The sequence below is a fragment of the Onychostruthus taczanowskii genome, unplaced genomic scaffold (assembly GCF_017590055.1).
Source record: "Onychostruthus taczanowskii isolate IOZ18803 unplaced genomic scaffold, ASM1759005v1 scaffold2, whole genome shotgun sequence".
NCBI lineage: Eukaryota > Metazoa > Chordata > Aves > Passeriformes > Passeridae > Onychostruthus > Onychostruthus taczanowskii.
Window position 1 is genome coordinate 4,336,037 of NW_024499239.1, and position 16,204 is coordinate 4,352,240.

At 35.9% G+C, this 16,204-nt stretch overlaps 1 protein-coding gene across 1 annotated transcript in view; it reads left to right on the top strand.

Annotated features, from left to right (window-relative positions):
• USP46 (ubiquitin specific peptidase 46) overlaps positions 1–15,935 on the top strand; it is a 33,731-nt gene extending 17,796 nt beyond the window's left edge. Inside the window, exons 5-9 of the mRNA XM_041402725.1 lie at positions 2,065–2,141; positions 7,279–7,362; positions 7,658–7,855; positions 8,514–8,592; positions 9,496–15,935. Of these exons, the coding sequence (XP_041258659.1) occupies positions 2,065–2,141; positions 7,279–7,362; positions 7,658–7,855; positions 8,514–8,592; positions 9,496–9,597 (540 nt within the window). The 3' untranslated portion in view covers positions 9,598–15,935. The remainder of the gene's footprint in view (positions 1–2,064; positions 2,142–7,278; positions 7,363–7,657; positions 7,856–8,513; positions 8,593–9,495) is intronic.
• The last annotated feature ends 269 nt before the right edge of the window (positions 15,936–16,204 follow it).

Consider the following 16,204-nt stretch of genomic DNA (forward strand, 5'->3'; position numbering starts at 1 on the left):
AGTTATAAAACCTTGGATAATAGCAAGTTAAAATAAGTGAAAGATTAGAATTTTTTAACTGACAAGCTTCTCTAAATAGTTGTGGCCTAATTCTAAATCAATATCTAATGTTCACTTGGAGAAACTGGTGAAACGACAATGTGTACTTGGGTAACAACATAACTGCACAATTCCATACTTGTAATTCAAAGTGATGAAGCTTTATGGAAAATGTAGCTTGTCTGTAGCTTCCTCTGAGTACAGAAATACTGTATACTACTCAGGATATTTTTCCAGTGTGTTTTCCTTGGATTAGTGTAACTTGAAATCTTAGGAAAATAGTAAAACAGATTAAAAGTTTTCCTTTGCTAAAATATTCATAAGTAGTACCTGAAGAATCATTCAGATTTCAGCAATTCTTATTCTCATTTATAAAGAGTGCAGTTTGAATGGTTTTCCAGCTACCTTTAGTTTTAATCTGTATTATTTTAGCTCTAAGTAACTCATCTTCCCTCCCAGGAAATATTTGATGTGCAGAAATCAATAACAGAATTCCTGGCTTCTTTGAGGCATTCAGATGAAGCACAATGCCCGCCAAGGACTTTTTCAAGTGTTTAAGTTCTCATGATACTCAGTGTGTCTGACAGAACTCTAGTTCCAGCTGTAGAGACACAATGTTCTCTGAAGCTTTGTTGCTTTATCTTTCAAATTTTAGATGTATATTTATACTGCAGTCAATTGCTGCTGGTTTTGTGGTTTCCTGTCCTCTGTGGGTCAAGTCATGTCTCAGGGAGGATTTTTGTTTGAAGAACTGCTGTTCATTTCAGTTGGGTGTGCATTATTCCTCTGTACAGCTTTGATGATATCAAAATCAATCCACCCAAAGGTGTTTCCCTGCATTCAGGTCTGATATGGGCTGCATTCACCAAGCTTATAGTATCCCTGACATAGCACAAATATGAGCTCAAGGTGATACATAACTATCACATCCACAGCACTGCAAAAATCTGAGCATGAGGGACTTCTGCCAGAACAGTGGATTCATTTCCTCACAGAAGTTCTTGATTTGGACTTTGCTATTCTCCCATCTGATTTAGTTATTCTAAGGAAATGCAATAGGATGCAAAAACATGGGGTGTTCATGCAGCATTTTATAAAAATATTGTTCTGAATATGACTGAATTCATGTGCAGTAAGTAATTCTGCAGTCTTTTGACTCAGTTGGAGTATTACAAGAATTACATTTGGATTTTTTTTTTTGTTGATATTACTTCACCTTTGAGATTAAACACTCTTAGTGGAAAATAATTTTCAATGCAAAAATAAGGATCTGTCATTCTGAAAATATTTGGACTTAAATTTTTTAGATAAAAACTCTTCATTATAAATTTTCTTTTCTTTTCTTGTTCTGTCTAAAAAAAGATTGGCAACACCAAAATGATTTTGCAAAATATTATCACTGAGCCATTTTTACCTTTAATATTTTAAATATTTTGATCAAAATATTGATCAAGAACAATATCCAATGGGGAAATGTACCTGTGTCAACCAGAAGTATAAACCGACACTTTTCAATACTCACTAGAAAGAAAGGATAAAATGGTAAAGTATGACTTTTGTGACAGAAACATATTTGGAAATTATTTTCATTGCATCCTTAATAGTGGAAATAATTATGTAAGAATAAATTGTGAATTTATATTGCAATATGTTATACAAAGGGTAAACAAATGTCTGACAATAAAAGAAAGTAGACTGTGTTACATAGCAAGGAAACATGAATAATGCACCAATCCCAGATAATATAGGGGAGGATGGTTCACCTTTACTGAACAGGCTGTCATTGATGGCCCATGGTTGGTGGGATTGGATAAGTGGAGTAGACAGAAGTTAAATTATATGAAAGCTGGATTGGTAGAATTACTAATAAATATCACACTGAACTAAAAAAATAAAGCATTGAAATTAATTATTTTTATGTAAGAGCAATTTTTACAGAAATAAACATCTTTAGCATTTGCTAAAGATATAAACAGCATTTAAAGGTATGGCATCTCTGTTTTACATGTATGTGTTTTGCAACAGGTTAGTAGCAAAGATGAAGATTTTCTTGACCTTTCTGTTGATGTGGAGCAGAACACATCGATTACACACTGTCTAAGGTAAATGAATGCATCTTTTCAGCAGATAGCTCTAACTGGTAGATTTTTCAGGTCTAGTAGGTATAGAAAAGAACAATAACATTTAGATTTGAACTTAGCCTAAGCAGAAGAAAAAGACTTTAAACTGGATATTTCCTCTAATGATAAAATATAAATTAATGTACTTTGCTTTATTCACTTTCTCTTTCAATGTGTGTATTTGAAAGAGGAAAATAAATCAACTTTCAGGGAAAAGAATAGATTGCTTTGTTGTCTGGAAGAATTGCTGCAGAATTATAATTGGCTTCAAAGAGATTTAAATGTGCTTGCCTTTAAGCTTCTACACAAGTGCTTTGTTGATTAGGATTTATACGCATATTAAAAGTTAAGTGTGTGTTTTGCAGAATGAGTGCTAGAGTCCATAGAGGGCAAAATATTGCAAAAGTCTTATTTTATTATCAGAAATAGCTTATTCTGTGCCTCACCCTAAAATTATGTGAAGCCTTTTGCTCTAAATTTCTATTCTGCTCCTAGTATATTCCTAACTTAAAATATCTAGACATCAAAAAAAAAAAATTTCAGTCTTACATGAGTGATTATTCTGAGAGATTTAAAATGTTTTGACATTGATACAATAAACCACTGCCTATATTTAAGACAATGTATTGCTTTTCTAAGGTAGTGATTATCAGTTGGTCAAACTCCTTCAAAATTGCTATCAAGGTTGAAATTGCATTATTCAGTTATTCTGGAACGCCTAGAAGGGGTTTCCTGGTGTGTGATCCCAAGGTGAGAGTTACAGAAACAGAAAGAAAGTGCGGTACTATTTCCTGAATCAGCAAGCAGTGACTTCTCTGTGAATACAACAACTGTACTAAGTAGCTTCTGTTGTAATTTAAAGTTCTTTCCTACTTAGTTTCTGTTCAGTCTCCCTTAGGATACTGTAGCCGTCCTCAAGTAGTCCGCAGTGCATTAATTAGCCTCCCTGGAATAGGTGAGCAAACCGAAGAGGGGCTTTGGAGGGCAGTGTGTTCTTTTTTTCTCCTGTAGTCTCTTTGCCTCTTCATAGTGACCAGCAGTTGAGTCATTATTGGTATTACAGGCTTTTGTTTGCACACTTTTGAGTTCTTCACTGTAGCCACCACCCTGACCTTGCCTGTATTACTTACCTTTCCCTATGTTGTTCAAAGGCAGTTTGAAATCCCACCACGCTGCAAGGGTGCTGCAGTGCCTTTGGAGGCCCTTTCTAATCTGAGTTATTTGGTTCTGCGGTACTGGAGACTGAGCTCTGACATTTTCTTACAGCTGAGACTGGTGAACATGTTAAAAACTGCTGTGTATAGATGTTACCATCTGTCCTTCAGCTTGCTCCAGTTTTTATTTACATTCTTGATCTTCTTGGAAATGTTTTGTTGGGAATGGCCATGTTATGTAAAGGCAGAGTAAGTACTTCAGTAAAAATACCAATAGCATTTCTTCTACTCAACAGGCAGTGGCTGTAGCTTAAGATATGCAAGAACTGCATCTGCACAACTGCAACCAACAAGTGAATGGTGGAGTTGAAAGTGACTCCAAAGAGGTTATCCCCTACCTTCATGTCAGAGAGGATGCTTATCCAACCTGTTCCAGAAGATCTTTTTAGCAGTATTGTCTTGATTGTCTTATCTCCCAGTCCTTCCTGTTCTTTAGTACTAATAAGTTTTTCCTGCTGTGTAATATAAATCTTTGGTGTTTCAGTTCAAGCCTATTTCTACTTGCCCTGTGAACTCTACTCATAAGCCAGGGGTTGCCCCCATTCCCCTTCACAGTAGCCTTTTACATACAAGAAGAATGTAATCACTTTTTAAAAAATTTAAACAGCCTAAGGTCATTCAACGTCTCCTTCTTAGGCTATCTTCTCTGAATCTCTACACACGTTCATTACTCTTCAGCCTTCTCTCCTATTGGACCTCTCTCTTGAACTCTGTCTTTCTTGACGTGCCTCTGTCTAGAACAGGACATCATATTCCAAGAGAGATCAATACAATCCTGAGAAGAATGAATGCCCTGAGTCTTTTTGCATTCCAGTTTAGTGCCTTTACTCCAACAGCATGACATGCATTTTGAAGTTTACCTATTGCTCCTTTTGGAAATAAAGGAAAGCAAAATCCTGATTTTTCTTTTCTTGGGGTGGTACAGATTGAACAGGAGGAGAGTTATCACCTCTCTTCTATTATATTGTGTTTTATGTTAGCAACATTTCTACCTCTGTTTAGAAAACATATATTCTGTTAGATTGTGGATTCCCTCTCATTGCTGCTGTTATTATGCATTTTTACACAAAATGTAAGTGCTTTTGTGGTTTCTTTAAATAGGAACATCCAAGTTATTACTCTTTTTGGAATCTTTGCTGTTTCCTTTTTTTTAAACAAATGCTTTGCTGTGTCCTAATGGCTTTAATGTCTGCTGCATTTAAAAGGTAAAATACAGAAGAGCTGTGCAAGATAACATTTAAGTATAATGAATCTCTTTACCACTACAGATGACTGTTCTTTTATTTCTGTAGTTTTTAAAAATGTAAAAAGTACTTGTGTGCTCAAAATGTCCTAAAAGCAGAAAGAATACAAGCCTCTGGCATAGTCTAAACCCCCAGGATAGACAGCCGGGCCTGAAGCAATGAAAGTCTTATAACAAATATAGTATATATCCATTGTTTTTATTTCCACTTGGAGTTACAATGTTTATCAGTCAGTTTGATCCTGACTTGTGTAATAATTTCTATTACACTAATAATTCTCTCATCTCTTAAAATCAATTACAAAATTAATACTATTTATGCATATAAACAATAGAAAGCATCTTTCACACTGTAGCAGAGAGGCTGTAGAAGCACAATGTCAATGATAAGTTAGCATATCTTGGGCAGGTATATTTAAAAATTTTTTTATTGCTAAAATCACATATAAGCAGAATGTAGATTGGGCTACTAAAGGAGAGAGTTAGACATATCTTGAAACTAGCTTTGCAGGTCTACAGAAGAGTTCTGCAAGGCTGTGGCACTTGCACATACAGACTTTGGGAACTCCAGTCAGTGATCTGTTGTTTTTAACTGTTCAACATCTACTAGAAGTGCCATGCTGAAAATGCTCAATTGCTGAAAGAGTTACTGAAGTTGAAATTATTTCAATCCTAACCATTTTTTCAGTGAGACATTTTTTCTAATACTACCAAGAATAGATACCACAATGTTACTAATAAATAAATAAATACTACTACTACTAATAAATAATACTAATAATAGATATTAATAACATCAGAATAACTAGTATATTTTAAAAGGAATTCAGAAACTCTTTGAGTTTAATTAACTTTTATGGGAGACTTGGAATATAACAAACCAATATCTATCAAATTTCTACCATCTGCACATGTTTCTTTGTGTTAGAAAAACATTTTTCCTTGCTTCACTTTGAGATGAGAAGAAAACTAATAAATTCCCCAAATTTGTTTGCTTTTTTTAAAATTGAGACTGCAGGTTTGAAAATAAATATCAGACTCTTTCTCTAACAGCCAACCTAAAACTTTCACAGGCACATTCTGCTGAGTCTTACATTCTCTGCACATATAACTAATCTTTAATATTTTCTAAAGTTTCAGCTCTTCACTTATGATTCCCTGAAAGGCTACCATGCTTTTCAGAGGAATTGGCTGAATTAAATTAATGTTTAAATTCAAATGTGAAATCACATGTTGAGATCAGTGTTTACCACTGCAGCAAATCCTTCCTAGTTACAATGTTTTATTTTCTTTTAGATAAAAATTAATACTTATGATCAAAGTTTAGCTATAACTTATCTTTCAAAATATGTACTTTTTCCTAAATTCCAGCACTTTCTCCTCAGTGTTAAGACCTTATAAAGAAAATAATTCAGTAAGAGTATTCACAGTCATTAAAAATATTATACAGTCATATGAAGTGCTTCTTCGTCATGCTCCATCAGCCTTAAACTTCCATGAAGTTATGTAATTAACTTCTAATATCTATGCCCTATCAAACTATGTAGTCTTTATCTCTCCCACCTACCCCTCTAGTGATGATGTCAGAATCGTCCCTTTGCCTTGTAAGACTATTCTGGTGCTGCCTACTGTGGGAGCAGACTGAAGTTGCAGACACTGTGGATTCAGCCTCCATGAGTGTGAATTGCAGTGGTAGAAGTGAATTTATTTGGGTCTGAATGGGTCTGAGCTTGCCTGGAGTTCAGAAGCCTGTCAGGTACAAGGTAGGGGCACTCAATAATTCTGATATAGCTATTTAAGGCCCAAAGTCACAGGAAAACTCATGTGTTTGAAATGGAAGATAGGTGCTTATATCTCATTCACAGTTCTCAAAACACCTGCTCAGCTGCAATGTAACACAAAAGATGACAAAAATAATTACTGGTTTTTGGGTTTTTTTTACAGTTGTGTTAGGTATCTAAAATTTTGCTCCAAAGCATATCAGCACTGTGACTTCCAGCAAATCTTTTCTGTGAACTGAGAGATGCTATCAAACCAACCTTCCACTGTCTTTGTCACTTTAAAAGCTCAATCCAGAAATGTCTCCAAGTGTATTTACTGGATCGGGATTTACAAAATTTTCTATACCAGCTGCTTCTTTCCTTTTTTAGAAAATGGAAAAGTATAATCTAAAAACTTCTAGATGACTGTCCAAAAGGTTAGAGGATGCAGGAAACTAAGTTCAATTTATTTCTTCTTTGCAAGAGGATTCAAACCTTTCTTATGGAAGAACACTATAAAACGTGAGATATTTGGGGATGGCAGAAGTGCACTTAAAGTTGCTTTATTCTGCAAATCATTTAAAAAGAAATAGAATGGATTGAGTGATTATACCCAAGTCTGTGCAGCCCCTTTATGTGAGAGACCAGACAGAGGTCCCATTTTGAGACACCTGACCTTTCATTTGTATCATATAGAGGACCTCAGCTCCTAATATAATTTGTTATATCAGCCAGATACCCTATTTCCATTTGCAAACTCCAGTACAGTCACTTCAGGTGCTTTAGAAAAGTGGAATGGGTGAAGCTTTCATCCTGTGTGTCTTTTTGGTTCCGGTTCATCAGCTCAAGTGGAGCAAATGTATTCATACCCTTAAAGAACTGATGATTGTATTTCTTTACAGAGACTTCAGTAACACAGAGACATTATGTAGTGAACAGAAATACTACTGTGAAACTTGCTGCAGTAAACAAGAGGCACAGAAGAGGTAAGCAAAGAGCAGGCTGCTTCACCATGCTCCTCCTGGGTTCTGGCAAACTTGCTCCTTGATAACTATTTTGTTTAAATACCTAGAAACCTCTCATCCCAAACACATTCTCTGTGTAGACAAGAGAAGATGCAGACAGATTTGAAGGCATGTGTTGTAGTCTAGAAGCTACTTCTAGTTGACTACTGTTACTTACAAGGTGCTTTTACAATGCAGCCATTTGCTTATTAAGGGAAGAGAGAATGGCTTTGAACTGGTCAGGTGTTCATCATATGCGTTCTTAATGGTTTCTCAGGATGAGAGTGAAAAAACTGCCAATGATTCTTGCCTTACACCTCAAGAGGTTCAAGTACATGGAGCAGCTGCACAGGTACACGAAGCTGTCTTACCGGGTCGTGTTTCCTCTGGAGCTGCGTCTCTTCAACACCTCCGGTGACGCCGTCAACTTGGATCGCATGTACGACCTGGTCGCTGTTGTGGTTCACTGTGGAAGGTGAGGTGCCTTCATGTGTATCAGAGCTACTGGCAGGCGTTTGCCCAGGGATGAGCTATCCCTGACAAAATGTGGGGAGGTTGGGAGGCAGGACTTAAAGCCTGCTGCTGCATGGACTTGCACGTGTCTTGGGCTGGACCATTGAACCAACATCCCTCATAGTAAATCAGTGCTTGCTTAAGAAATAATGTCTCAGGTCTCCAAAAGTCACAAGTTCGGTTTAAACTGATGAAACTACCTCCTTCCTCATAAGACCCCTTAAAAAAGTTGTGAGCCAGGACTCTGTGAGGGCCAAAGGCTGTCATCATGTAGGTCTCACAGCAGATCATTTTGGTCAATTTTTCCCCCTATACTTAGTTCTTACAGTTTTAAATGTATTTGATGCCTACCATGAGCAACATGTTAAGTGTTCTGTAGGATAATTCACTAAATGGTCTTTGCACAGATGAAAATAACACCTTTAGCTTCAGTTGATTAGCTTTGCAGCAAGTTAAAATAAAAAGGGAAAGGACTAAGTGTCTAGAGTACCACCACAGGTGAATTTTATTATGTTTGTCATAATATTTAGGTATAATTCTGCATTCATAAAGAAATGTGACTTATAAAAATGGACTCATTAGTACATTCTAATATTTTGGGTTTTTGTTTTGCTTTCTAGTGGACCTAATCGGGGGCATTACATTACTATTGTGAAAAGTCATGGATTTTGGCTCTTGTTTGATGATGACATTGTAGAGGTCAGTATGCTGAAGGTCATGAGTACAACTTTTATATTAAAGTTTGCTTCCCTGCTTGGGGTTAAAATTCTGATCCAGAACTGGGTAGAGATTACCAATCTGCAAAACCACAGTTTGGTTGTAATGTTTATTTCAACTCTGTTAGGAAAAAAGATTGTAAGCAAAATTATTAATCCTGTAGTTTGTGCTCTGTCAGTGTCAGAAGGTTTTTTTTTTTATTTCATAGCAACATCAAATGTTTTTAACACCAGACTTAAAGAGTTTAATTTTGAATGTATTCTATATCTACTAAAGTCAATTTAATTCATTAAAACCTTATCACTTGGTAGAATTGGACTAAGTAAAGCTAGCATTGCTGTAGAATTTTCAGTTTTGAATAGGGAAGTTACAAGAAACTTTGAATTGTGTTGTTGGACTGGGATTGCCTGAATGTAGATTAGAGTAGAATCTGTCCCACAGCTATTGCAGATTCTGTCTGAGCACTCTGAAATTCTTATGCAAACTCTTTATGTCATTGTGAAACACTGGCAAAATTGAAGTTTTGAATCTGATTTCCCAAGAGGTAAGGAAAGTAAGCACTGTGATGCTTGATGGGGCAAGTCTTGAAGAAGATTTCTGAAAATTTGAGAAAGATGGGATCACATGGTCACATTTATGTATTTTAACAGCGTTCATTACTGCACTCCAAGGAGTCTCTCTCTTATTGGAAAAAGCCTAATTCAGTTAGGTTCAGTGACAGAAACATGCCTATGAATTTCATGAGTGAGATCAGCAAGGCTCAGCCCCTAATTTTTACCCTTTCACTGCTTAAATTGCAAACAGAATTTGCTAATTGTAGTCATTTAATCCGTGTTTAGCATTTGTTTTATCTAACAGCATACTAAAAAAATATTCATTTTGCAGAAAATAGATGCTCAAGCTATTGAAGAATTCTACGGTCTGACCTCTGATATATCAAAAAATTCAGAGTCTGGCTATATTTTATTCTATCAGTCAAGAGAGTGACTGGGCAAACTGTGGTGACTGCACACAAGGATGCTGCACGCAAGGGAAGGTGACGGCTCCCCTGAACTGACTTTACGCAGCCCACACCTCGGATGGTTGAACAACAATACACTGTCTCCTGTTCAATGGTTTATGTGATGTTGACTATAACCGTCCATTCTTGACATTCAGAACTTTGTTTTAGAGAGGGGGAGTTGTTTGTAGCTTTTAAGTCTGATTGAAGAGCTAATTGAAGTCAGATTTTAGTGGAATTTATATGGACTAACATTTACAGATAATAAGATTTGGATGTCAACTGTTAAACCCAATCCAGCTAGAGTAGTATTTTATATGAAAGTGTTCATTACATTTAGGGCAAAGTTATTTAAAACTTTCTAGATGGATTTGGAGTGTGTTGATTTACAAAGCATTCCTTTAAATACATCCTGACATATACCCCTTTTAAGTGTAAGGAAAAAAATCAGTTTCATGATGACTTGACTTATGGTTCTATAGGGGATTTTTTTACATGATACTCTGCTGCAGAATAGATATTCTTCCAAAATCATTTCAATTTTGATTGTTAAAAACTTTCAGAGTGCAACCACAGACCTAAAATTCATGTAGAGGGATTTAATACACACTGGAACTAAGTAATTCTGTATGTTAGCCACTTTGTCATGAGATAGTACAGATAAGGTGAGATTTCAGGACTTACAGAGCATTGGAAAAAATGGGAGTAAGATCACAGATATGATACAGAGATAATTGCTTTTATAAAGATTTATCTTACATTTTTGTTAAAATTATATAGATCGTTTACTTGGATTGTGTTTGCAAAGATTGCAACACTGCTCACATGTAACATATCCATCAGGACTGAAATTATCCAGTCCATTTAAATAAGCATTATCTGTACATAAGACACAACTTGATCCTGCAATTTTCTAAATATCTGTAGGTCCCATTTTCATGTCTCAAGACAGAGTCTATTTCTTAGAAACATAATACATAGCAACCACTAGAGTACATGCTGTCATGTATATATCATCCTTAACATTTTGGTCATATTTAACAGAGTTTTATCACCACAGAAACAGATCTGGAGTGCTTGATTTCAAAATTGGTACAAAAGACTTAGTTTGTGATTTTCCTGGATGAATTTGGCTGGCACTTGTCATGTACTGGCTAATAAAATTGCTAATGGAATTCACCTGAATACCTGAATTTGGCAAAGAATAAATGTAGAAGAAAGTATCAGTAGGGTTTGAGAAGGGATTGATAGTGGCTTGAGTCAGTGGTCGTGCTGGGGAAGTACCTAAAGTTTGACACTTTCACTCCAGTATACAATTCTTGAACTTCAGTAGCCAAAGTCCTATTCCAATGACATCAACAGCAAAAACACTCTTCATGTCTTCATGGGGACTGACAGTTGGTTCTAGTATTTATAAGGAAATATTTTCATCTCACAAAATGTATTTCTACCTGTTACATTTTATTCACTCATTATGTATTTATCAGACAATGTTGATTTTTGTCCTTTTCTTTAAGAAGCCTGCCTGACACTTTATGGCCTACACTCCCTTCCAAGAAATGGCTTTTGAAGTGCAGCTACATCTCATATTTTAGTCTTCTGTAGAAAAGATAATGTTTTTCATTGTACTCTACTGTGAATGTGAAATATCTTTTGTGAAATATTGGTGAAAATTAAGTAGCTTCTACTGTAACATCATTTGAAGTTCATTTGAATTTTTCAATGGCCATTTTGTAAACTAAGGCAATGTAGCACTTTACACTGAATGAGAAACAGAAGTGGACTTTTCAGCTAAGATTATTTGTGATTTATCATGTTATTATACTGATGCAAGAAAGCAGACGTAGAATGTAACCTTAGAGGACTTAAGTGAATGAGAGTAGTGGTCTACAGAGATCACTCACATGAATGAAGGCTGGTATGCAGGCTCCAGACAAGCATAATTAGGATGCAGCTCTTATTCTTTTATTGATGTTAGAATGAAATATTCTGTCTCTAATACAGAAGACAGTCATCTTACAGCAGACTTCAACTCCCACTGAGACCCAGGAGCTTTTCCACTAGAAAGCTAAACCTGCAAATCCCTCTTGAACTGATTTCTTTATAAACATTCAGGATTTCTGTATAAAAATATAAAAATTACTGGCCTTTTAAAATGAATAAGGTTTCCTCACTGTGAATGAAATCACTTTCTAGATCAGCATTAACCAGTGCTGGTCCAAAGGTCTGTATTTTGCAGTTTACTACTGAACATTCTTACATCATTCTTTTGTTTTAAAAGATTCAAAAAACCCCAGATATTCTTGAGGTATCATTTGAATCTTCAGGGCTCATGTTTATATGAAAAGTAATTTTTCATAAGAATAATTTTTGAATCAGTTCAATTTTAGGAAACATTTTCCTTATTTCAATAGACCTATCTGAAAATTGGTTTTTAAAATGTTAATAGTTTGAATTAATATTTAAATGTTAAACTACCAGATAATAATCTCTGTTTTTCTCCACTGCAAGACAGCTTTAGATTGTAAAACATACAGATTATTGCAGTAAGTTATTGAGAGGAAAACTACTAGAATAAGCTGTTTCATAAAGTATGAAAAACATTTTTAATTCATGCTAGCCCATGGAAAGATCACAGCACTAGTATCATGCCAGTCCAGCATCAGTAGTCTGACATCAGCTCTGAATTCTCACATTGTGGAATACACACTTCATATTAACACTGGCTAAACTAGGGAGCATTTTTTTTTGATTAACACAGTTGTGGTGACAATTGTATAAATTGGATCCAGTCTCCAGTGTGCTGAATATCTTGACTTCAGTCCAAAAGCTGTCTGTCACAGCTGTATGAATAGTGCCAGTCTAGGCAGAGGAACTCTTCTTTGTCAAATTAAGCTCATTCACTCAAGTTTTGCAGGACTGGGATCCCCACAGAAACAATCATATGGTGTAAAGTATTTCAGTTGATTAAATAAAGCATAATCCCTTTTCCCTTATGCTTATGCATAATTTCCTGTCCCTTATGAAAGAATGGAAAAATACCTAAGACAATAAAAGCTTTTCAGCTAGCAGCTAGAAAACAAAATGCTAACACAGATCTCTAATACTATTCTGTGCTCCCCTAAAATGACTATATTTTATGGTGTCAGGTTTTAGATATATTAGGTCAAACAACAATTGGAGTTTTCCAATTATTTCCCATGCTGTTGCTGAGATGCACTGTCCATTTATACAGTGTTCTCTATTACTATGCTCTCTACTTAGAAAAAAACTCATTTTTGTCTTGTGCTGTGTTTCCACAGCACTGCAGTGCTGATGAATCAGTTACCTTAGAGGATGAGCTCAGAACTCAGTTTTTGTATTTGCAAGAACAGGCTGTCGGGATTTTATAGAATTTCTAATGTGAGCACATAGCAGAGGGAGACAGAAGAGTGGAGTGATGGAAAAGCCATACCAATGAAACAGAACACCTTTTTGAAATTAGTTCCCAAAATTACTCCTGTCAATTATATTTTAACAATTTAGTTACCTCAGAGTGCTAGATTATGTATGAAAAGTCTTGTTCCTTTAGCAGTTGGAGTAAAGAAAACAAAGAAGTAGGAGTTCCCTTCATATTAGGTTTAGTATAAATATTAAAGACTTAGCAAAATTCAACTGAAATTCACCTTACACAATGGGTCCTAAAGTGCTACCATAACCTTTTATCTTCAGACATTACAATTCAATCACTCTTCAGTTCCAATATCATGTAGTTGGCACCTGAGCTGACAGATGCAGCTGCCAGTGATTTGGTGCCTCTCAACAGCAGACCCTTTTTGTTTTATCTCTTTTTTGCTGCACGTGGCTGATAGTTGTGAGCAGTGTCTTACAGCTGAATGAATACTAGAAATTTTAGCAAGTTTTGGCTGTGTACCTGTTCTTTGCTAGTATCTTTTAGAAGGGTTTGTTTTAATTTATTTTTCTTTTGTTGGTCTGTTACTGTATTTGTATAATAACTTACGTGGTTAATATTATTTGTTTTGCTTTAATTTTTATGTACTTTTTAAAAAAATGTAATCAACCCAAGCACTTTAAGCAACAATGTCAATCTTGTGAAATTCCAATCAGTTTAATATTTTGCCTTTGTCTTACTGTTTTTGCAGCTGTTTGCTTGTGATCCAATATCTCTAGTTAAAACTCGATTTCCATTTTTAGGCTTGTAGTCCTAGCTGGGTTGTGAAACTGGAAAGCCCGAGCATTTTCATACATATTTGTTCATGTATAAAAAGGACAGAGCATTTACTATGTGTCTGCTACACACATCAGTGTGTACCTGACAAGCTGTGCTCTGCACATTTCACAGCCTCTTGTGCTCTCTGCCTGCTGACCCATCTGAGGATGACTGCAGTACTTCAATCTGTGACATGGTTATCAATGACTAGAATTTAGAAAAGTTCCAGTTCTTACAGGAGAATTCTCTTTTACCAGACACAGAGTCAGCTGACAATACAAGTATTGCTCTCTTCGCCATTTTATCAGTGCTCTGTTTGGTCTCCACTGTGAATAATCTGATGAACAACAATTATTCTTGGCTACTGTATGTGTGCTGGCAAGAAGAGCAAATTTTTTGTCTCTCTCTTCTCTTCACTTGGGTCAATATAAAGCAAAGAGATAATTAAGTAAGATAAGTGCTTGTGTAAAATGATGATTTTTTAGAGGGCAGCATCTGTGGTATCTATATCAGAAAGCCAGTGACTTTCTGTGTTGTTAATGCAAGGGTTATTCCTAGTGCTTTAGATATTGTATTTTCTTTGATCAGTGAAAAGACCAGAACTTTTTCCTGTTGCATTTGTTCTGATACTGAGGTGTTTCTTCTTAATTTAACGTGGCCCTTACTATGTAAATAGCCCTTGGCAAGGCTCGATAGACACCCATTTAATTTCTTTTCAGTTAATATGCATTACTTCAAAGAAATTGCTTGAACCTGTCCGCAAGATTTATTCAGATAACACAGTTCTTTTGCATACAGGGTCAAATAACACCTATCAGGAGGTATGTGCCCACCTGATGGGACCATCTGGCTAAACCCACACCATTTTACATACTAATGATTCTTAAGCCTCTAGGAGGTTTGGTTGCTGGCTTTGCCTGACTGATTTAATATGAAACTGCAAATAACTCCCTTTATTCATGATCTCTTGCTATAATTCTTTAATAAATTCTGTTTCATTTGGTTATCAAGACTGGGACTATTGTACTATGTAAAATAAATTAACTTGTGTGTGCCATTCATAGCAGTCAATTTAACAGCCTAATGCTTCTGATGAAGGCTGTGGCAGGTGGCAACTTCACTGTATGTAAGAATATGAAAGAGTCAGTAACTTTTCTGTGATAGCAGAGTAGGTCTACAGAAGAAGCTGGACAGACATGCAGCTCCCTAACCTCCATCCTCTAGATAATCCTGACCCTTCTCATAGGATTCCAAAGTGGCAGGACTAAGCCTTTCATGAAGATATCTTGCAGTTCACCAAAACATATTGCTTGCTACAGTAGGTAATTAATGAGTATTTGCAACCCCTCTGTCCCTGCTGCCCAGAATCTCATTAATAGGTATACATTCCTTGGAGAGGCTGAGCTTAAACCTCAGCTTTGTATTTGCAATGGTGTTCATGTTTGAAATGTCCCACACCAGACTCTGGCCACATACTAAATTGTTTCCTAGTCCTCTTTCAGCTCTCATTCTAACAGCAAGAGCAACATCAGGGCAGCCATGCCACAGGTGCCAGTGGTTTTCCTGGAGACAATTTCCTAGTCTCAGTGGCTTTCACTAAAAATGACCTAATACAAGCTCCATAACTTATAATGATGCTTTAGGAGTAAAGCTGCCACATCCCGTATGGACATGAATGTAGGGTAGCAGGAAGAAGAAAGAGAAGAGGATGAAATATGGAAAGGGTTGGTTTTTTTCAGACGCTTTGAATATGTGTAGCTGTTTGTAAATATATAGTCCCTCTCTACCTTGTCAAAATGATGCAATCATAATAAAACTACTTAAATTTTGTGCTAGTTTTTTAAATGGAATAAGAGGTAGCAGAATTATGAGGCACACAACTGGGGACACTTACAAATCCTGGATTTCTAGTACAGCGTACAATACTTGGTGTATGTGTACAGACGAATATCTGCTCTTTTTAATCATCATGTACATGTAATTGAACCCTGAGCCACCTGCAGAACTGTAAGATAAAAATCATGTTGGTTATTAAGGTTGTAACATAAGAAAATAGTATTTTCTCCTGTTAACATGTTTATATTTTACATAAAATAAACTCTGTAGCTGATCTCACTTCCATTCAATTTGCTTTGATTTCAGCTGGAGCCATGCTAGGGCTGAGTATTGATGTTGGTTGTTGCACAACATGCTTCTGAATGTCAGATGCCCATGTTCTTACAAGACTACTGATGCTTGCTTTTTATGTCATTTAATGTGATCAACACATTTTAAATTACTTCATAGAATATTTCACCCTGTGGGCTGATTACCTCTGAAGTGTCTTAAAAGAACAAGTTTTGCAAGTAGTTTCTGAGTTGTCTTGGTAGAATGTACACACAATT